Source organism: Leptonychotes weddellii, chromosome 11 (assembly GCF_054177405.1).
Source record: "Leptonychotes weddellii isolate Sample4059 chromosome 11, ASM5417740v2, whole genome shotgun sequence".
Lineage (NCBI taxonomy): Eukaryota > Metazoa > Chordata > Mammalia > Carnivora > Phocidae > Leptonychotes > Leptonychotes weddellii.
This window is the reverse complement of record NC_138379.1, coordinates 20,574,149-20,595,107: the sequence shown is the minus strand read 5'-3', so window position 1 is coordinate 20,595,107 and position 20,959 is coordinate 20,574,149. Positions and strand designations below refer to the sequence as shown.

Below are 20,959 nucleotides of genomic sequence, written 5' to 3'. Positions count from 1 at the left end.
TTTAGGGTTCTTTTAGGGAGGCAGAGAAGATTCCTAAACACCTCCCTGCCTCCTCCACTCTCTTTTCTTCTCCTGCCCCTCCCTTCTCTCTCCCTCTCTAGGAAAAATACAGTTAGTGGCTGTTTTTCAGATCTCTCTTTCCAGCCCAAGACATTTGAAATAATTCTTTAGTAACTCTGTGGTAAGCAGACGCTAAGCAAAGAGGGGCCAGAATTATTCAGGATTTAATACTAGTATTATAGTATTTTTTTAAAAGGTTATTTACTAGATGAAATAAGCTTGATCAATTTTTATTTTATTATCATTACTTACCTTAGAGAGATTCCAGGAGCCTTAATAATGTACTCCCTGTTTGTAGAGTGAAGTCCTAGGCACCAAAGGTTAAAGGAAACAAAGTAGTACAGATTCCTGACTGTTAAGAGTAAATTGTTAATATGCTTCAAAAACAGTTTGAAACAGTGTCTCTGAATATGACTCTCAGTTCTTCAGAGTCTGGACTCTGAGGGCTGAAGGGCTGTATTCAAATCCTGTCTCTGTCACCTACTAACTCTATGAAATTGTAATTTAATATCTCACTGTCTCAATTTCCTCATCTGTAAAAATGTAATTACCTACCTCCTTGGTCGATGTTAGTTATGATTAGTAAATTAATAAATGTAAAGCACTCAGAACAGGGCTTTGTACACTGTGATAGTTTTCATAGTTATGCTTGAACTTATCAAAAGTAGGGTTGTTAGTACACAATTACCTGCCAGTCACGGCAGATGATATTTATAACGTTGGAGATGGTGAGATAGGATTTAGGATCTGGGATCTGATCAATGGGTATAGATTGATTAACTTTTTAGACTAATGAGAATTGGAAAAGCATATCAATGGAGGTGCTGGTGGTGAGTTCATTTTAAATAACAGGAAATAATTCATTTATTCTTCTGCTACCCTTTCTCTAACCCCTCATTAAATATGCAGACTTTGAAGTCTGAGTCCAAGTCTGGGCTCTGAAACTTAGTTGCTGTGTAACCATCTTGGGCAAGTTTTTATTCTTTCTTTTCTGGAAAACGGGAATCATTTTAGTACCTATTCATTGGGTTGCTTTGAAGGATAAATGGGATAACACATATAAGTCACAAAGCACGGTGCCTGGCATATAATGAACATTTAATAAATGTTAGTTGACACTATATTTTTATTCTCCCTGCAAAGATTCCTTGGACCATTTAGAATCTATGGTCAGTCTAATGAGATGTTGGGTGGGGGGAGCTTTTTGCCTTGAAGCACTTCTGTAGATCAGGTGTAATTAATTGCTAAATGTTCTCTTCTACTTAGTTTTAGTTTACTTGGGAGATTCCTTAAGGTGTGATATTTTAATAATCATCTTGTGGGTTATTAAACCAAGTGAGGGCATAGTGAATGAGAAGCATTATTATTAAAGTTATGAAAGCAAGCCTGTCTCTTCTTCAGACCATGGTGGTTTGTAGGTTCAGCAACTTGCCCTACTTATGAAATAACATGGGTGTTTTCTTTATTCATGGCCTATCCAAATATACATAAAAGAAGGCTTATGGGAACTAAGAAAATGCTCTGCATAGGAATTAAAAGGAAATACTGCTAAACCTCAATTCAATAAATGAAAACCGTAAATGATTACACTCAGCATGATATGTGATGATTGTCAGAAAGTTGTCCATTTTTGGGCGGAGGGAGCACTAAAGCCAAAGCCTGTTTATTTTAAAAACCTCTGAATACTGTTACTGGGATGTAGAGCAAGCCATACAGGGGTAATGGATTCCAGATCCCAAGGGATGAACATACACCAACAACACTTGCTTTTAAACAGCAAGCTTTTTTTTTTTTAAGTTTTCACTGTAGCCTGTTGGCTTTATTTTAAGGTTGTCATAGGGAATTTGGCTTCTCATAAGTGAAAAGATGATTACTGTAGATTAGCAGACACATTTTCTTAGGCAAGGCATAAGGAATACTACCCATTTTTTGTAGCTTAGTTTGGATCCCTAAAGATTTCTGACCTGTCCTCCCTTTGATGCCCTGCTCTTGGTACACCTCACGATTGCAGGGTCCTAAAAACAGTGGTGAGGTTTATTACTGTTGGGATGAATTATCTTGTAACACAGTTCCAGTATTTGTGCATTTAATTTTTAGAATACCCATTTTAAACCATGACCAGATGACTTAATGTATTTAAAGAATAAACAGGAACATTGAAAATGTTTTCACAAATTTTGCCATATTTATTTAGTTTTTGAAATTTGCTTTATTAACTTAAATATGTTTTCACTGGAGTAAGCTATTGTATACTTTCCATGGTCTTAATATGCTTATATTAGTCACATCTTGATTTTTAAGAGTTTTTGAAAGGTTATACTAGAACTAAAATAATCTACTTTCTTTAAATAGGCTAGATAAAAAAGGCAAATTTTGAAAAAGAAGACACTCTTGGGCGCCTGGGTGGCTCAGTTGGTTAAGCGACTGCCTTCGGCTCAGGTCATGATCCTGGAGTCCCAGGATCGAGTCCCACATCGGGCTTCCTGCTCAGCAGAGAGTCTGCTTCTCCCTCTGACCCTCCCCCTCTCCTGCTCTTTGTCTCTCATTCTCTCTCTCTCAAATAAATAAATAAAATCTTTAAAAAAAAAAAAAGAAAAAAAAGAAAAAGAAGACACTCTTCTTCAACCGAAGGAAGTTTCAAAGTCAACACATTAAAGATTCTTTTTAAAAGATAGAAATAGAGGACCAATAAATTTATACAATTTTCCCAACCCCATGCTAACATTCCTCAGCAGGGAGGTTTTCATTTATTCACTGTGAAGCTAGGACATAGTTGAGAATCAAAAGAAGACTAATGGGGTGAGGTCTGGGTTTGTAGTTTCCTGTGTCTGAACTCTTTTTTTCCATCCAAAGAAAGGTACTATACTCTGAGGCATTAAATCTTACTGATCAGTGTTGCCCATGTTTTCCTGATTGCTCCCAAACAGCAGGTAACCTCATGTAACTGCAGTCATTCCATGCATGAATTAACACTGTCTTGCACAGCTAATCAGGTTCAAGGCATACATTATTTGATTTTTTTTTTTTTTTTTTTTTTTTGCTTGCACTGAAGCCAGGATTAGGTCTTTTTTCTGACACTTATGCCAGAGAAGCATTTATATACTAAGATTAACACATGGGCTCTGATGCCACAGGATTAAATCCTTGCAGCAGCCAGACACAAGAAAGCCCTATAGTTTCCAAATTTTATAGCATCCCCTCCCCATCCGGACACCCAATTCATCTGTAGCTAACACACTGCTGAAGGGGAGCATCACCTTTCCCTGAAAGTTGACAAACGTGGGTGCCCATCTTTTAGCTTTGGTAGAAATGAAGGTATTGGACCTACCTGAAGGCCAGAGGGGCTTCTCACCCCTCTCTGAATCTTTGCTGCTAAACCAGGTATTAAATGTCAGCACTTGGGGAAGATTCACTGACTGCCCACTCTGACCGTGGCAAGCGGAAGGCTCACAGTAAACAGAGTGTGTATATGCACCTACAGATGTTCCAGTGAACACTGATCTAACGGGAGTAACTGACTGTGACCTTTTTTTTTTTTCTTGTCTTTAGATGGTTGAGGGAGATATCCACCAGGGTATACTCTTAAGATTTAACTATTTCCTTACCAATCAACAATAGAAACACAATCCACTATTTGTAAAGACAAAAAAAAAAAAAAAAATCTGGCTGAAGCCTGATTTATAATTAAAAACATTTTAGAAAAATATAGAAGAAAATGAATATAATTGCTGTGACTTAAATAATACTATTAAGAATCCAATGGTAAAGTATTTTTCCTAAAGCAGAGACCACTAATACCAATGCCAGTCATTTTGATCTTGAATTGCTCTTCGATAGTCTCATTTTCTTTTTTTTTTTTTTTTAAGATTTTATTTATTTCTTTGACAGAGAGAGACACAGCGAGAGAGGGAACACAAGCAGGGGGAGAGGGAGAGGGAGAAGAGGCTTCCCGCTGAGCAGGGAGCCCGATGCGAGGCTGGATCCCAGGACCCTGGGATCATGACCTGAGACAAAGGCAGACGCTTAACGGCTGAGCCACCTAGGTGCCCCATGGGTCTCATTTTCTTTAACGCAATGCTCAGAAGTCGTTCTAATTCTTGGAGGCCTCCTACCAACTTGATATCAGGAGCTGTGGTGTAATATTGTACAGCAGAATGATTAAGAAAATGGGCTTTGGAGTCAAACTGACCTAGTTTTCTTTGCCAGGTCTGCCATTTACCAGTGGAGTTATCTTAATCTCTAAGCCTCTGTTTCTCTCTCTCTGAAATGGGGATAATAGAAGTAGTCACCTCAAAAGATTGTTGCAAAAAGATTAAGTCAGATAATATCTTTAAAGTGCTCAGTGCCCAGTAGCAATGAATGAGAGTTCCTGTTGCTGCACATCCTTGTCAGCTATTTGGTGTTGTCAGTGTTCTGGATTCTGGTCATTCTAACAGCTGTGTAGTGGTAGCTCACTGTTGTTTTAGTTTGCATTTCCCTGATGACATATGATGTGGAGCATCTCTTCACGTGCTTTTTTTGTCATCTGTATATCTTCTTTGGTCAGGTGTCTGTTAAAGCTTTAGCTCATTTTTTTAATCAGGTTGTTTTCTTATTGTTGAATTTTAAGAGTTCTTTGTATATTTTGGTTAACAGTCCTTTATCAGATGGGTCTCTGGCAAATATTTTCTCCCAGTCTGTGGCTTTTCTTTTTATTCTCTTGTCAGTGTCTTTAGCAGAGCAGAAGTTTTTAATTTTAGTAAGGCCACCTTATCAATTATTTCTTTGATGGATTGTGCCTTTGGTGTTATATCTAAAATGTTGTTGCCATTCCCATGAACTATGAACTTTATGGCTTTGCATTTTTTTGTTTAGGTCTGTGATCCACTTGAGCTAATTCTTGTGAAGGGTGTAGGTCTGTGGCTAGATTCATTTCTTACCTTTGGAGATCCAGTTGTTCCAGAATTTTTGTTGAAAAGATTATCTGTGCTGTACTGTCTTACCTTTGCTCCTTTGTGAAAGATCAGTTGATTGTATTTATGTGGGTCTATTTCAGTGCTCTCAGTTCTGTTCTGTTGATCTGTCTGTTCTTTCACTAATGCCACACTGTCTTGATTACTATAGCTGATTTAATTTTAAAACAATTCATTAAAAACATTTACTTCAGGAAAAATATATACCACTCATGAGCCCATCACCTAAGCATAAAATTTTTTATTGATTTGGCTCTATTACAGTGTTTATGCAAATATATACACATTTTACCTGGTTATAAAGCAGATGCATTTAAATTTTGTTATCTTTTTAATATTACATTTCATATACACTATAAAATGTCTATTTTATTTTCTTTTTAAAAAGATTTTATTTATTTATTTGAGAGAGAGAGAATGAGAGACAGAGAGCATGAGAGGGAAGAGGGTCAGAGGGAGAAGCAGACCCCCCGCCGAGCAGGGAGCCTGATGTGGGACTCGATCCCGGGACTCCAGGATCATGACCTGAGCCGAAGGCAGTCGCTTAACCAACTGAGCCACCCAGGTGCCCTATGTTTTATTTTCACCTTTGTAATTTTTAATAACTTCCTAAAATTCCATTAAGTAAATGTAACATAATTTATCTGACTATCCACCATTGTTGGTCATTTAATCATTTCCATGTGGCATAGATGATAGAATGCACGATCAAAGGTAGACAGGTCTGGACTTGAGTCTCAGTTCTGCCACTAAATGATCCTTTTGAGCTTCAGCTTCCTTATCTCTGAAACAGAGATGATACCTGCCTTATTGTAAGAATTAATGGATATAAAATGTCTGGTGTAGAAGAGTGTACTCAGTAAATCTTGTCTGATGATGATGATACTATAAATATATTTGTACAAGTGACTATTTTAATTCTTTGCAAAATTTTAGGATATATTTTCAGGGTTGACTTTTTAAAAACTGATGAGTAGCTCAGTTGTTTGGCTGGTTTCCATCATTTGAAGTGTTGGCCCATCCTTTATTATTATTATTTTTTAATTTTTTATTGTTATGTTAATCACCCTACATTACATCATTAGCTTGAGATGTAGTGTTCCATGATTCATTGTTTGTGCATAACACCCAGTGCTCCATGCAGAACGTGCCCTCTTTAATACCCATCACCATGGCCCATCCTTTAAAAAAGCATCATCATCTCTTCTAGTTACTTCCATGATGATTTTTTTCTTTGTCTGCAAAAGAGTATTGGATTATTTCCCAAATCTGTTTATGGTGTTATATAATGATTATAGTACTTGAAATTCCAGCATCAGTGACAGCTCTCATAAAGTTGACATATTGGATATCTCCACAGTAAATGCAAAATAAGAAATGTAACATAGAAACCATGGGTATGTTTAGGCAAGTATTTTCGTCTTTGTATTTTACTACTAACATCAGCAAACAGGCAGTTTGTTGCTGAATGGGTTATTTGTTTCCTGAAGCCGCTGGAAATTAGCAACACATTTGGAAATGGGTTTTAAAGCCCTCAGCCTTTGCCACACCATTAGGAGGGCATTGAACTTGCAGTGATCTCAGTCAAGATCCTAGTCTGCTAAAGTGCTCAGCATAGTAACTAAATGTGAAGTAATCAACAGTATTTACTGATCATCTGCTATGTACAGAGGCATTGGAGAATTAGAAAAATTATCACAGACACAGGGCTTGCTTTTAAGGAACATACATGGTAATAGGACGAAGCAACTTTACATGCTTCTTATGCTCAACCTTAAAATTCTTAAAAGTTCACCAAGAAATAATTGTAGGTTGCTCAGCCCATTCTTAAACCTTGAGGCAGAATCAAATTCAAACTTCCACTGAAATATGTTGATTTCTCCTACCTTACATCCAAAAACAGTGGATAATTAAAGAATGCAAGTGAGTGCAATTCCAGAATAAAATAATTTTTATTTAGCAGCAGGGAGATGAAAGTAACAGGCTGTACTGACATAGTAATTGAACAATTAGGAAGCATAATTGGAGAAAAACAGAATGCCAGCGATGGTAGATAGCTTCAAGTCCAGTCCCTTTAGTTTTACATTCAAACAACTTAAGGCCAGAGAATTTAAACCACATGACAAGGGTAACACAGCTGCAGGGGTGTGTATACATGGTGGGTTGAGGGGAGGCAGGAGAGAAGCACTCTTGTGTGAACTCATGACTGTTTTTGTGCCTCTCAAGCATTTCCATCCCCATTTTATAAATGGAGAAACAAATTACATGGTTGCTTAATGAATTAATAAGTGTTAGTGACAACTTTTCATAGCATTCTGATAGGAATAGACAATTTTTACTTCTTAAATAAGTGGCTGATTTTTAAGGAAATAATATAAATAGCATAGGAAAAGGAGATATTTGACTTGAGTGAATCCCATAATGGGAGCTACAACTGAAACTGGCAAAGAGGAGAAAAGAGGAAGGAAGAGGAAATATATAGAAGGAAGCAATCTACAGTTAGTATGATGGATTGTCAAGAGAAGAACGTGACAAGTGACTTGTCACTTTTTATTTAGGGCAATTAATTAAATATGGCGACCTGACTGGGATGACTGGTATTTCCCTGTATTTCATTGTTCTGTGATTTAAGGTGGACTCTGCCATAAAATAAAATGGAGAAAAATTTCAGAGGTGATTTACAATGTTGTACTAGAAAAAAAATTCACTTCAAAAAGTTTTATTTTTAGAGAAGGAGGGATTTGGTGTTTCTTAGTTACTATCTTTGGATATAGAAGCCACGTTGGTGTATGTATGTTATGTTGTATACATTGAGGCAAAATTGCAAATAAAGTGCTGAGATTAATTGGAAGCTGGGAAAGCACTATACTAGCTCTTAAAGCTCATTTATTATTCCACAGTCATAGGAATTTAGAATAAAATGGGAAATGCATCTTTAAAATCCTATTTCTTGGGCGCCAGGGTGGCTCAGTCGTTAAGCGTCTGCCTTTGGCTCAGGTCATGGTCCCAGGGTCCTGGGATCGAGTCCCACATCAGGCTCCCTGCTCGGCGGGAACCCTCCTTCTCCCTCTCCCACTCCCCCTGCTTGTGTTCCTGCTCTCACTGTCTCTGTCAAATAAATAAATAAAATCTTTAAAAAGATAAAAAAAAACTTTAAAATCCTGTTTCTTTTAAGAGAATTGTCATATGAAAAGGTCGATTTTATTAGCAAGATCTGGCATTTTGAAACACTTAGAAATGAATCTCTGCAGAGTTGATTTAGTTGGGTTTGTCTACACCTGCTCCTAACTAGCTGTGTGGATTTTGCTTTAAAGCAAGCTTCCTGGTGTTGTAAGTGCTGTGCACTGTGCAGGTGGCTGACGGGCTCAGGAGGCTGGAGAGAAGGGGATAACTTCAATTAGGAGTGAATGCCTTTGTGTTACAGTTGTTCTGCGGAGAGAAAACATAAGCATTAATAGGACATTGCATCCCACGTGAAGGTGGGATTACAATTGAGCTAAAAAATCTCTTATGATTGAAATATTGTTGCATGATTATAGAGTTATACAGTTGACTCAGAAACTCTACTGCCTCTACTGGATTCACAGCTTTATTAGGTCCTTGAAAAAAAATGTTCCATGAGAGACTTAACTGTTACATTTGTAACTCACTCATGTAGTTGATTACATTTCTGAAGATGGGAGATCAGTTTTGAATGTGGTTGAAAGATGTGTATTGACGTATATTGAACATTTTTCTTGATAAATGTACTAGTCTAGAGTTAATGTACTTGTAGGAGCTTTATGTACTTGTAGGGGGTGAAGGTAGGGTATTTACTTGTGATCATCCATAACTTGAACTTTTTCCACAAAGGGGATAAACAAAAATGGTAGAGAAAAAGAAGTCTGATTTCTGAAACAGTAGATTTTCTGAAACTTGTCTTGTGGGTATATCCTTCAGATTCCATGTCCACTGGCAATCTGCTTTTTAAAAAACAATAGGTAGTGAGTGGGGAGAGGAAGTTTGAATGCTTAACTGTTTGCATTTTTCTTTGTTTAATGGAATTAATAACTGTGTAATTGAAAACAGTCTAATACTCAGTTGACCTGCCTCAGTAAGTCAATGCAGACATTTCTGGATTGACTTAAACAGCTTGAAGGAAGAGTGTATTTTGGGGAAATAAAATTGATTTTAAACAATCTGCTGATGAACAGCAAGGCTTAATGAATGATAGCCTCAAGAAACCTCATTACAGTAGCTTGGATGGATGAGCCAGAAAGGGAAGCAAATTTTTCAAGAGGAAAGTTTCTGCTTAAACATGTAATGTTATAGATTAATGTTGTTCCCATCCCCCCATAGCTTTCTGCAGGGGGGAAAACAATCAACATGCATGAGTTCCAACATTCTTGGTAAACTTTTAGTGATAATTTTCTCTTCTTAAATCTTTTTTGCCTTAATTGGTTTAGCCTTCTTCTCCTGTTCTTCTTCCCCGCTGCCTTCTAAACTTTTAACTTTGAAATAATTATAGATCACAGGATAGACTTAAGTTGCAAAAAAAAATGTATAGGGAGATTTTATGCACCCTTGTTCGAGCCTTTTGCAGTGTTAACATCTTATATATCTGTAGTACAATATAAAAATTAGGAAACAGTGGTGCAATCCACAGAACATATTCAGATTTCACCAGTTATGTATACACTGATGTGTGTGTGTGTGTGTGTGTGTGTTAGTTCAACTATATCACATGTGTGGTCTTGTATAACCACCACCACAGTCAAGATACTCAGCTGTACCACCCCTGCAAGACTCATGGTACCCTATTTATATCCGAATCCACCCCTCCTCCATCCCTAATCCCAGCAACCATTAGTCTGTTCTCCATCTTTATGATTATGTTGTTTCATGAATGTTACATAAATGGAATCATGCAGTATGTGTGTAGCTTCTTGAGACTGGCTTTTTTCCACTAAGCACAGTTTCTTTGAGGTTCATCCAAGTTGTTGCATAAATTAATAGTTTTTCTTTTTTATTGCTGAGTAGTATTCCATGGTATGAATGTACCATGGTTTGCTTGACTATTCACCCATTAAAGGACTTTTGGGTAGTTTCCTGTTTTTGGCTGTTATGAATAAAGCTCTGTAAACATTCATATACAAGTTCTTACATGAGAATAAGACTTTATTTCTCTGGGATAAATACCCAAGAGTTAAGTTGTTAGTGTGTATGGTAAGTCCATTTTTAGTTTTGAAAGGAACTGCCAAATTACTGTCCAGAGTGGCTGAATCACAGCAATGTATGAGTTATCCAGTTTTTCTGCATCCTTGCCAGCATTTCATGTTCTCACAATTTTTTCTGATGATTTTTCTCACCCGTTCTGAGGAGTGTGTAGTGATAGCTCATTGTGGTTTTAATTTCTATTTCTTTAATGGCTAATGATATTGAATATCTTTTCATGAGATTATTTGTCATTTATATATCCTCTTTGGTAAAATGTCTGTTGATGTCTTCAGTTTTTTTAATTTGGATTTTTCTTTAATATTGGGTTTTGAGAGTTCTTTATGTTTTATGTGCTAGTCCTGTGTTGTACGGGTAATTTAAACATTTTCTCCCAGTCTATGATTTTTCTTTTCCTCTTCTTTTTTTTTTTTTTTTAAAGATTTTATTTATTTATTTGACAGAGAGAGATATAGCGAGAGCAGGAACACAAGCCGGGGGAGTGGGAGAGGGAGAAGCAGGCTTCCCGCAGAGCAGGGAGCCCGATGTGGGACTCGATCCCAGGACCCTGGGATCATGACCTGAGCCGAAGGCAGACGCTTAACGACTGAGCCACCCAGGCGCCCTTCTTTTCCTCTTCTTAACAAGATCTTAACAAGATTTCTTCTTAGCAAGATCTTTCACAAAACAAAGTTTTGAATTTTGATGTGGTTTAATTTATCACTTTTTTTTTTCTTATAGAGCATGCTTTTGGTGTCAAGTCTAAGAACTCTTTGCCTGGTCCTATGTCCTAAAGATTGTCTATATTTTTTTGTGCTTCTTTTATAAAATTCACTATTTGCCTTGAGATGTTTTTATTGTTCTTACTCCTATCACAGCCTTCATTTAAAAATACTTTCACCGTATTCCATATTGCTCTATTTTAAAAATAATCACCACACGGGTCATCAGAGTCATTCCTGTTCCAAAAATGGAGTCTTGTATAAAATACATAGATTATAATCCTCTTTAGGAAAGGAACTAGATCTGTTTCTCTTAAGGCAGCTTTTGTGGTATCTGTGTTCATGGTAAGCATGTACTTAGCCCACATATTTTATTAGATGCAGTTTTTAGAATGGGTGTCTCCTTTTTTTCTTTTCCTCACGGTGAGATTTTGTCAAGGAAAAAAAATACAGCTGAGACATGCCTACTACTAAGACCTTTGCGTGGATGACAATACAGCTTCTGCCTTTGTAAGCTCTGTAGTCAATAGTAATCCCCAAGCTTTTCCCAATTCCAAGTGTTTCCTTTAAAATTCACTGCAGAAGTGTACCTAGAAGAGGTGTTTGTTGTCGTTTTCAGAGACGGAGGGAGAGAGAGAGAGAGAGTGGAGAGAGGAAGTCTGGAGGGACAGAGGGAGAAGGAGAGAGAGAATCTTAAGCGGGCCTCAGTCTCACAACCCTGAGATCATGACCTGAGCCGAAATCAAGAGTTGGACACTTAACTGACTGCGCCACCCAGGTGCCCTGAGGAAGTCTTTATATAGAGGTCTAGATGCTTCTGCCACCGACATTTTGGTGATAACGAAGAGTTCTGTGCCTTTAAGTGTTAGGAAAGGTTCATTGGGGGAAGTTTATAACTTGAAGTGCAGTGTATTCTTTGATGCTAGAATTGTATGTGTTTTTTTTTTTTTTTTTAAGATTTTTATTTATTTGAAAGAGAGAAAGACAGCCAGAGAGGGAACACAAGCAGGGGGAGTGGGAGAGGGAGAAGCAGGCTCCCCGCAGAGCAGGGAGCCAGATGCGGGGCTCGATCCCAGGACCCTGGGATCATGACCTGAGCCGAAGTCAGACGCTTAACGACTGAGCCACCCAGGCGCCCCTAGAATTGTATGTTTTTATCTCATCCTGGTAAACCACAATAGAAGAGTTACCGTGCACACACGCGTGTGCACGTGCGCGTGCACACACACACACACACACTTTGCCTTGCTTTGCCTCAAGGTGTTTTGTATGTTACGGGGTACAGAGTGTAGTTGGAGGCCTGGGTATACCCATCTGGGTGAGATTGCTGCCTTTTCCTTAATTTCCTGCTGACTTCATGTATGCCTTGAAATTCATAATCAGAATCATGTCTTTACTACTTTTGATATGAGAACCACATTACTGTTCCTCATCAGTAGTCATTACTTGACAAAAACCCTACCTAAAGTTTCTTTCCCAGATTTATTCATTTATTCTCTATCACTGGACTAGATGACCTTCAGGGTTCTCTCAGCCCTGAGAATCTGTGACAATTTCAGTCATTGGATTTCTTTCTTTTTAATATGATCTAAAAGACATGAAAAATATTAGAGGATGCAAAATAGGTGTAGTTCTGTCAAGGAAGAGGAAATCAGTTCATACTGAGTCTCTTCTATCACATAAGTACATCTGTGCATTTGCCATGTAATTTGGTCTTTTTGAGATTTGCCCATTTTCCAAAATATAAAAGGAGACCCATCCTGTGAAATACCAAGGTTGATGGTTTCATTTCCGTAGGCAAGGTGAATTCTTTTGATAATATTCCGTCTTACCATTCAGCACAGCAGGAGATTCTTGTTGAGCAGAACTATGAAAAATTGAGAAAGTGGATTTTGACAGCCTCTGCACAACTCTTTAAAAATGTGTTATTTATTATTTTAGAATATCAGCAGTAAACCTCACAGTTTAAAAAAGACAACCCTATTTTTACCAACACACAACTCTCTGTGCTGTTAAAAAGCAGGTTACACACTTTGAGAGACTAGTTCATGGCGACTTGTTTCCGAAGATTTAACCACTCTTGCCTCTAAAAGTTGCATTTTGTTTAGGTAGGTTGCATTAAGAAGAGATCTGAAGATAAACATCAAAGATGTGCTAAATCAATGGTGAGAATTCCACATGCCATATTTCATAATAATGTCCTTTCAGAGAGCACAGAACACTAACTGGTTTGGGTGTTTGTTTCATTATTCGGTGGTAGAAAACAGGACTCCAAGAAGGTTATATGATTTTTCTCTCCATCTCCTAGTGACTAGAGAGGAAGAGAACCAAGCCTGTGGTCTTCCTGTGAAATTTAGTAGTCCAAGCAGAGCAAAACATCCTCCCTGTGTTTCCTCCTAGCAGCTGTGATTGTGAAAGTGTTGTGTGTGATTTACTGGTCAGTATTTCTACACATTTACTTATAGTCACAATGTGTTCTAGGTCTTTCATGCAGAGCTCTAAGCCTTAAAACAGAAAAACCAAACCAAAACAAAGAACCCTATTATGGGCAAGTGTCTCTCTCTCTCTCCCTTTTTTTCTTTTAGAAAAAACACTTCTTGATAAAAACACAAACGTACGTGAATGGCAACTGAAAAAGCATTGCTTCCTTCCAGAAAACCACTAGGATTTGCATAAACCACTTGACTGGTAAATGATTATCTGCTCTGTCAGTCCCTGGGGACTTTTAACATTAGGTTATTTGTATTTTTATAGCTAAGGTAAGTTCTGAATTTGCAGGTGGGTATTTGTTAGACTCTTCAAATAATGACAGTTTATGAAACTGGATTTTCCAAAAGTCTTTTAAAAAGTCAATGAAAACATTTCCTCTCCTGGACTGTGATAACCCCATGAATAAAATTAAAGGCCTTGAAGGAGTTTGAATTTGTGCTGTGCATAGCCTGTTAATTATTTCCCTTTGGTAAAACTGAGATGTGTTAAGGCTAAAACCTCAAAATATACCACTTGGAGAATTGGAAAGGAAGTTTAAAAGAATTTCTATTATCACTTTTAAAGCATCCACAAGGAGACATTTACAGCAATATAAAACACAACCTGGCTGCTTCTGTTTGGTATTTGCTCACTGAAGTAGATTACCCAAGATGGTTTGAGGAAGAGATTGATGTCATTCAGAGTTGGAATTTTGCTGGGGTCCAATTCTGGAAAAGCAGATTGACATGAACATTCTTGTAATTAAGTACATGTCCTACTGACAGTGAAATAATAGCCACCTTCAAATTTATTTATTTTATCTGGCAACTGCAGCATAATTTATTAAACTTTGGCTTGCTGAAGTCTGGCAGTGTTACAGGTAAATTTGCATAAACCCCAACTGATGCTTTTTCCTATATTTAATTTTCAGGTACAAATAGTTTGAAACAGTTTCTTTCATTTTGAGTTCATCTACAGCTACATTGAAAATTTTCATTTTATTTCCATTTTATTTCTTGTGGTTTTCGGTCTTCTACAACACCTTGTTTTTATCTAGGGGTGTAAAGCATGAGGGCTTATCTTGTTTATCTTTAGGTGACATCAGTGCCTTCAATCAGAGGGGTCACGGTCAAAGCAGGTCTTTGTGTAGGCAAAGGACAGAATACTAAGGCTGACCTGTTACCATCACGATCATCATGGCTGCCATTTCTGAGGGGCCATGTGTGCCCATTTGATTCTCAGCGATCCTGTGAGGTGCGTGTAGATTCACAGTTCCTTATTAAAAACCCTTAGGGTCAGATGTGTTTCAGAATTCAGAATTTTTTGGAGTTTAGAAAGGTAATCAGGGATAATCCCACGTATGACAAAATCTCCAGTGAGGTCTGGGAAAGCACCTCAAAAGCAAGCCAGTTAATATTTCTTCAGGGAAATGTATGAGTAGTCACACTGAGTAGAATAAATAAAAGCCATAAATACTTTCATATTAATTCAGATCAGGTCTTGCCCCCAAATGAGGTTGGGCATCGTCTTATGAAAACATTTTTGTGTCTTTCCAAACTTTTGATAAATACCAAATAAATAAAGTTAATAACAGGTAACAAAATATTACTCTTGTTTTGGCAAAATAGAAGAAGCTTGGTGCTTTCTCTTCCTGCTGTACACTGTTGGAGAACCCCCTCCTTTTTTATTAGCCCCCACAAATTATACTGACTACTTAGGCAGTAATTACTCTTCTGCTTTCTGTAGATAGTAAATTTCTCAAAGCTATGCAAGAATGGTATTTCCTACAGAATGAATGGAATTTAACAAGATGAAATATCACAAGGAAAAACAAAGTTCAAACTGCAAGGATGGAGGCATTGTGTCTTAGCTGACAGGCAGTCAGCAGTCTGTTAAATGAACTGACCGTGTGAAGAGGCTACCAGCAATGTGAACGCACGTCAGCTACACAGCAGGAGTGCCATATTTAGGATGAAAGAGTCCGTCCAATCTCACTGGATCCAGACCATATCTGGGGTCTTGGCTTCGTTTTTGGATGGCATATTTTAAAGGGGGATGCAGGCAGTGTGAACCTTTTCCAGGTAGATTGAGCAGGAGGGTGAAACACTTGAAGCTGTGTCATGTAAGGCACAGGTGGAATAAGTGGGCAAGTTTGGTTGAAAGTTTTGCCAGCTTCTAGCAGTGTTGGACTACCGTACCTGCTCAAATGAGCAATTTCAGCTTCATATGATTGGCTGCCAGCTGTATGGCACATCCTAAGCTGTTAAACATTTGGGATACAAAGATGAAAAGACAGGGGCCCTGCCTTTCATGGGCTTTGTGTCTACTAGGACACAGAAGTGTACACAGCTATTTCCAGTACAATCTGATAGGTGGGACAGTAACCACAGTACAAGGGCAGCACAGAGAAATTACGATTAGCTCCCTGGGGTGATGGGAGATGGAAGGCTAAAGCCTTCAGAGAGAAACTGAATTCTGAGCTGGGTTTTGAAAAATAAATTTAAGTGAGTGAAATAAAATTGGGAAGGGACAGCATAGGCTTGTTCAAATATTTGGAAAGATGTCCTGTATAAGAAGGATTGAAATGCTTCAGTATGATCTCAGGGGCTCAGGGACCAGTTGGGGAAGTGTGCAGGGAGAGATATTTAAAAGAGGTCTTAGATAGAGCTGTCCAAAGGTTTCTTTGGAATGTTCGGAGCTCCTAGTCCCTGTATGTGTTGAAGCACAGACAAGTCAATTGTTTGGCAGCAATAGTACAATAGTACACGGTGGGGGCAGAGTGTCATGCAATGGATAGAGTGAAAAACATAGTGAAGTGCTTAAGGGCATGGGTTCTAAGGATCCGGCTCTAGAACCTGCTACTTGTACCAACTGGCTCTGTGACCTGAGCTCAGATTGTTATGAAGTTAACATTGGCATGCTCAGAACAGCCCTTGATACATAGTAAGTGCTAAATAAGTAGCTAATAAATATTAGCTATTATCGGGATGCCTGGGTGGCTCAGTCGTTAAGCGACCGCCTTCGGTTCAGGTCCTGATCCCAGGGTCCTGGGATGGAGCCCCGCATCCGGCTCCCTGCTCTGCGGGAAGCCTGCTTCTCCCTCTCCCACTCCCCCTGCTTGTGTTCCCCCTCTCACTGTGTCTCCCTCTGTCAAATAAATAAATAAAATCTTAAAAAAAAAATATTAGCTATTATCATTGTCATTGGATGGGTGGTTGACAATACCCTTTGAAGTCCATCTCACCTTGAAAGACTTGGAATTTCTGCAGATTTCTACAGCATTTTCAAGGAGGCTGGCATTGCACAACTCTCCCTAGCTCATGTTTTTCTTTGTCTCTTAGATAAAGTGGCCTCGTGAATAGGAATGCCTGCCCAAATATCAGAATTGGAGATCATGGATGAAGATCAATTAATTGAAGACGTCTTGGATAAGTTTGTTAATTGCCATGAACAAACATACGAAGAATTTCTGAGCACTTTTACTCATCTTTCAAAAGGTAAAATGGAGAAGTAAACTTTCTACAGCAGTAGAGATAAAGAATTTTCTTACAATTTTATGTCTTTGCTGCCTTTTCAAGAAGACTGTGCAATAAGCATCCATTCATTTCTTTCTTTTGATAGCTGATCAGGTGTTGGAGACTGACGCATGTAAATACGACATTTTTATACAACCAAGAGTTGCATTATGGAGTCAGAGCCATTGCATTTGAGAATTAAAAGGGACCTGAGAAATCATTTTGTGTAATTCCTTTATTTTTGAAGAACTGTAACTGCAAGGAGTGGAGGTTTTTTAAAGCATATTTAAAACTTTTAAGAAATGTAGCATAGTATAGGCTATGGAGTTACACTGCATCCATTTGGGTGCTGTGGCATTGCCACTTTTGGGGTAGGTGACCTTGGGCGGGGGGTTTGAGTAAAGGGGGGTAATAATAGTACCTTAAAGGTTGATGAAGGTTGATTGAGGTAATCCAAGTCAAACTCTGAGCATGGTGGCTAACACATAAGTACTTAATGAATGCTAGGCATTGTGTTGCTGTCACTGTTATGACAGTGATGCCAGAGTTTCTGTAGAATGGAAACAACCCTTTAGATGGGAAGCGATAAACTAAAGCCTAAAGGCCAGGCCCACGTTGTGTGTTTCATTATGTGTCTTGTGTTTTTTCAGTTGAGCCAACATTTTATTTTTATTTTTTATTTTATTTTTTTAAAGATTTTTTTTTAAATTTATTTATTAGAGAGAGAGAGTGAGAGAGAGAGCGCAAGAGGGGGTAGGGTCAGAGGGAGAAGCAGACTCCCCGCCGAGCAGGGAGCCCGATGCGGGACTCGATCCCGGGACTCCAGGATCATGACCTGAGCCGAAGGCCGTCGCTTAACCGACTGAGCCACCCAGGCGCCCTCAATTGAGCCAACATTTAAAGTTGGGAAATTTTACATAAAAATAATGACTTTTTTTTTTTTTTTTTTTCTGATTAAGAGAGAAGACCTGTTACCTCTTATTTCCCTGATGGCAATAGCAGCTAGAGCTCGGGGGCCCTTGCCCTGTGAGCCCCCTGTTTGTCACACCCTCTGGCACTCACACATTTTAAAAATGTGTGTATCTACTTTGCCTGCTTCATTCACCCAAGTGGCTCCTGTAGGCATTTGAGTTTGTAATCTTTGTTCTGGGTTCTGCTTCAGACGGCCTGCCACTGGCTTGCTCTCAATTTGGTCCTTTGTGGGTCATTGGTCCACATTTGTGAGGCAGTTGGTTCTCCACCTTACTGCACTTTGGACTCACTGGAGGGTATTTTAGAGCATGGTGATTCTGAATCTTAGCTGGGGCCCAGGAATCCATATTTTGTAAAAATTCCTCTGGTGGTTCTAATGTGTACCCAGTTGAGAACAGGGAGTTTCATAATCTCCTGGGGTGATGACACTTGTCAAGATACTTGACTTCATGATTTTAAGTCATGACTCATGTGTCCTTAACAAATGTGTAAGAAGGGTATTTACAATGAAGAAAAGGAAGATAGTTGGAATATCGATATTTGTTTTGTTTACACTGTGGACTGTTTTTGTTTACACTTTTTTTTTTTAAGATTTTTTATTTTTTATTTGACTGAGAGAGTACAAGCAGGGGGAAGTGGCAAGCAGAGGCAGAGGGAGAGGGAGAAGCAGACTCCTAGCTGAGCAGGGAGCCTGATGCGGGGCTCGATCCCAGGATCCCAGGATCATGACCTGAGCCGAAGGCAGACGCTTAACCGTCTGAGCCACCCAGTGTTTTTGTTTACACTTAATGGAAAAATATTTAATATTTCCATTAAAATGGAAATAGTTTACTTTGGGGCTCTGAATGATCTGTTTTGACAGGATATGTGGATCAAATTAATCTTGATTAATGACCAAATCGTCTTTTGGTCTATGAACTTGGGTTTGGGAAGATGTTTGCCTTCTCTGAGCCTAATGATTTTGTTCCAGGCTCTCTGTACCTAACAGAACAGTGTGAATGGTTGGGGGTGGGTGTTGGAAATAAGGCTAAAACTAGCAGGATTAATACATTCTGGCATTTTGATAATCCAGATTATTTTGGAAATTACTTGTAAAGCTGAGTTTATTTTCATATCTGAAAAAGTAAGAACTTCTTGCAGGCACTTGGATATTTTAAAGAGGTTCTGATGGGCTTTTTTGAGGGTAAGGGGGATATTCTGTTTTCACATTTCTGTAAGGTCACTGCATGCTGAGAAAGAAACTGTTGCAGATGTGGTGACTTCATTGCAAGTTCTGTGTTGAGCCCCAAACTGAGCTGAAATGATGACGCAAGTCACATAAACTGCATCCCAAGCACACTTTTTTTTTCTCCTTTCAAAATATCCCTAGGCACCAGTTCACATTATAAACTAATGACCTGAAAAAATTCCTCTTAAAGCACAAAGAATTGTGAGTGCAAAAAATGTGTCTTAAATCAGTCAGCATCCTTGGGTCCCTCCTCCCCCTCCCGAAACATTTAAGTACTTTCTGAAAAACCAAACAGCACTTAGGGACAGCCTAGGCATTGAGTGATAGCCCCCAGAACTGATCTAAGTGAATGTGGTTAGTTCTGTTTTACGGAAGACATGAAGGCTGTTTCTTCAAAATTTTCCCCTTCTTTCCAGCCCTTCATTTGTCTTGGTGGGCTCAGTTGTTTTGCTGATGCATAGAATCTTCTCTCTGTGAAAGTGGTTATCATCACACACGCTCATGTACATTTCTTGAGAGAGTTTGGTTTCTCAAGTCTATTACAATTTCCCCTGATTGATTGTTTTATTTATTTTTATAATAGTTACATGCTAGGATGCTTATAGGATTCATTTTCTTTCCAAGAGTGTTAAAAGGGTCAGTACTCCTATTAAAAATATTTCCCTGGAAAAAATTAAACTACAGCCTGATTGAAAGAAATTCACATCACTGCTACAGACTGTTAGAAAATCATTGGAAACTGTAAATATTGTAGCAAAATTCTCGCTCCAGTACATTGATGTTGATCAATTGTTGCTGTTTTTTTTTTTTTAAAGCAACTCTGGTTTTTTTAATCATGGTACTTACTTGATAATAAATACATACTTGATAATAAATACAGTGTTCTATCAAAATGTTTAAAGAGACGCATTAATTATTTGTGTTAAACAGACAGTTATAATTGAATTCTCAGTAGTGTCATCAGTTCAAGAGAGTAAGATCAAGTCGTGAGATTTGTATTAGAAAATCAGTGTGCAGATTTTGGTTTTATTCATTATTTGGTGACGATGTTATTATATTATTGATATTATTGTGGGTAAAGATAAGAGGCTAAGTTTCAGTCTTTGGCATCTCAGTTTCTTTGTGAAGGTGATTAATTTACAGGTCTTTCTAAACTATCCATCTAGAGGAAAAATGTGTTTTTCTCTCCTTGTCTGACATATTTCTGTCGTTTGCTTAAGTTATAAAAACACAGATGTGAAAACGTATTTGATTTTCTGTTAATGCATTTATTCATTTATTCATTCATTAATTCTGTGTCTCCCGTGGTCTGTGTACTGTTTTAGGTGATGAGGATCCAAAAATAAGATATAGTTTGTGTTTTCAAGCTCATATTCCAGGAGGAAAGATAAAGAAATAAACAAAAACTTACACTAGTGTATGATAAGTACCATAATGGAGGAAAGCACAGTTCTGTGAGAGCTCATAGGAGGGCCATACAGCCCCTACTTGGTTGGGGAGGGCAATAAAATCTACCCATTGGAGAAGATGTCTGTGGTGAGTCTGTGGTAACCACTGAACCAAAACTTGCCTTGGGTCCTAAGACATAAATAAAATAGAGTGCAGGAAGTTTTGACAGATCAGAGCCAAATTGAAAGATGTTAAAAATGCCTCCGTTGTTGTTTGTCCTTTGGATCATGTTTCCATTTGTTTTAGTACTAATATATACATTCTTTAAAATAATATATGGTGGAGGTGGAGATGTAGCCTTGTTTTAGTAAGGGTGAGAGTTATTTCTAATTTCCTTCCACACCAGGATTACCACATGATCTGATTTGGAAGCCATCTGCTCCCATTTTTTAGAGCGTT

At 38.2% G+C, this 20,959-nt stretch overlaps 1 protein-coding gene across 1 annotated transcript in view; it reads left to right on the top strand.

The window, feature by feature from the left end:
* Positions 1 to 20,959, top strand: part of IFTAP (intraflagellar transport associated protein) — a 66,060-nt gene that overhangs the window by 535 nt on the left and 44,566 nt on the right. Inside the window, exon 2 of the mRNA XM_081798300.1 lies at positions 16,738 to 16,893. Coding sequence (XP_081654426.1) covers positions 16,761 to 16,893 — 133 coding nt within the window. The 5' untranslated portion in view covers positions 16,738 to 16,760. The remainder of the gene's footprint in view (positions 1 to 16,737; positions 16,894 to 20,959) is intronic.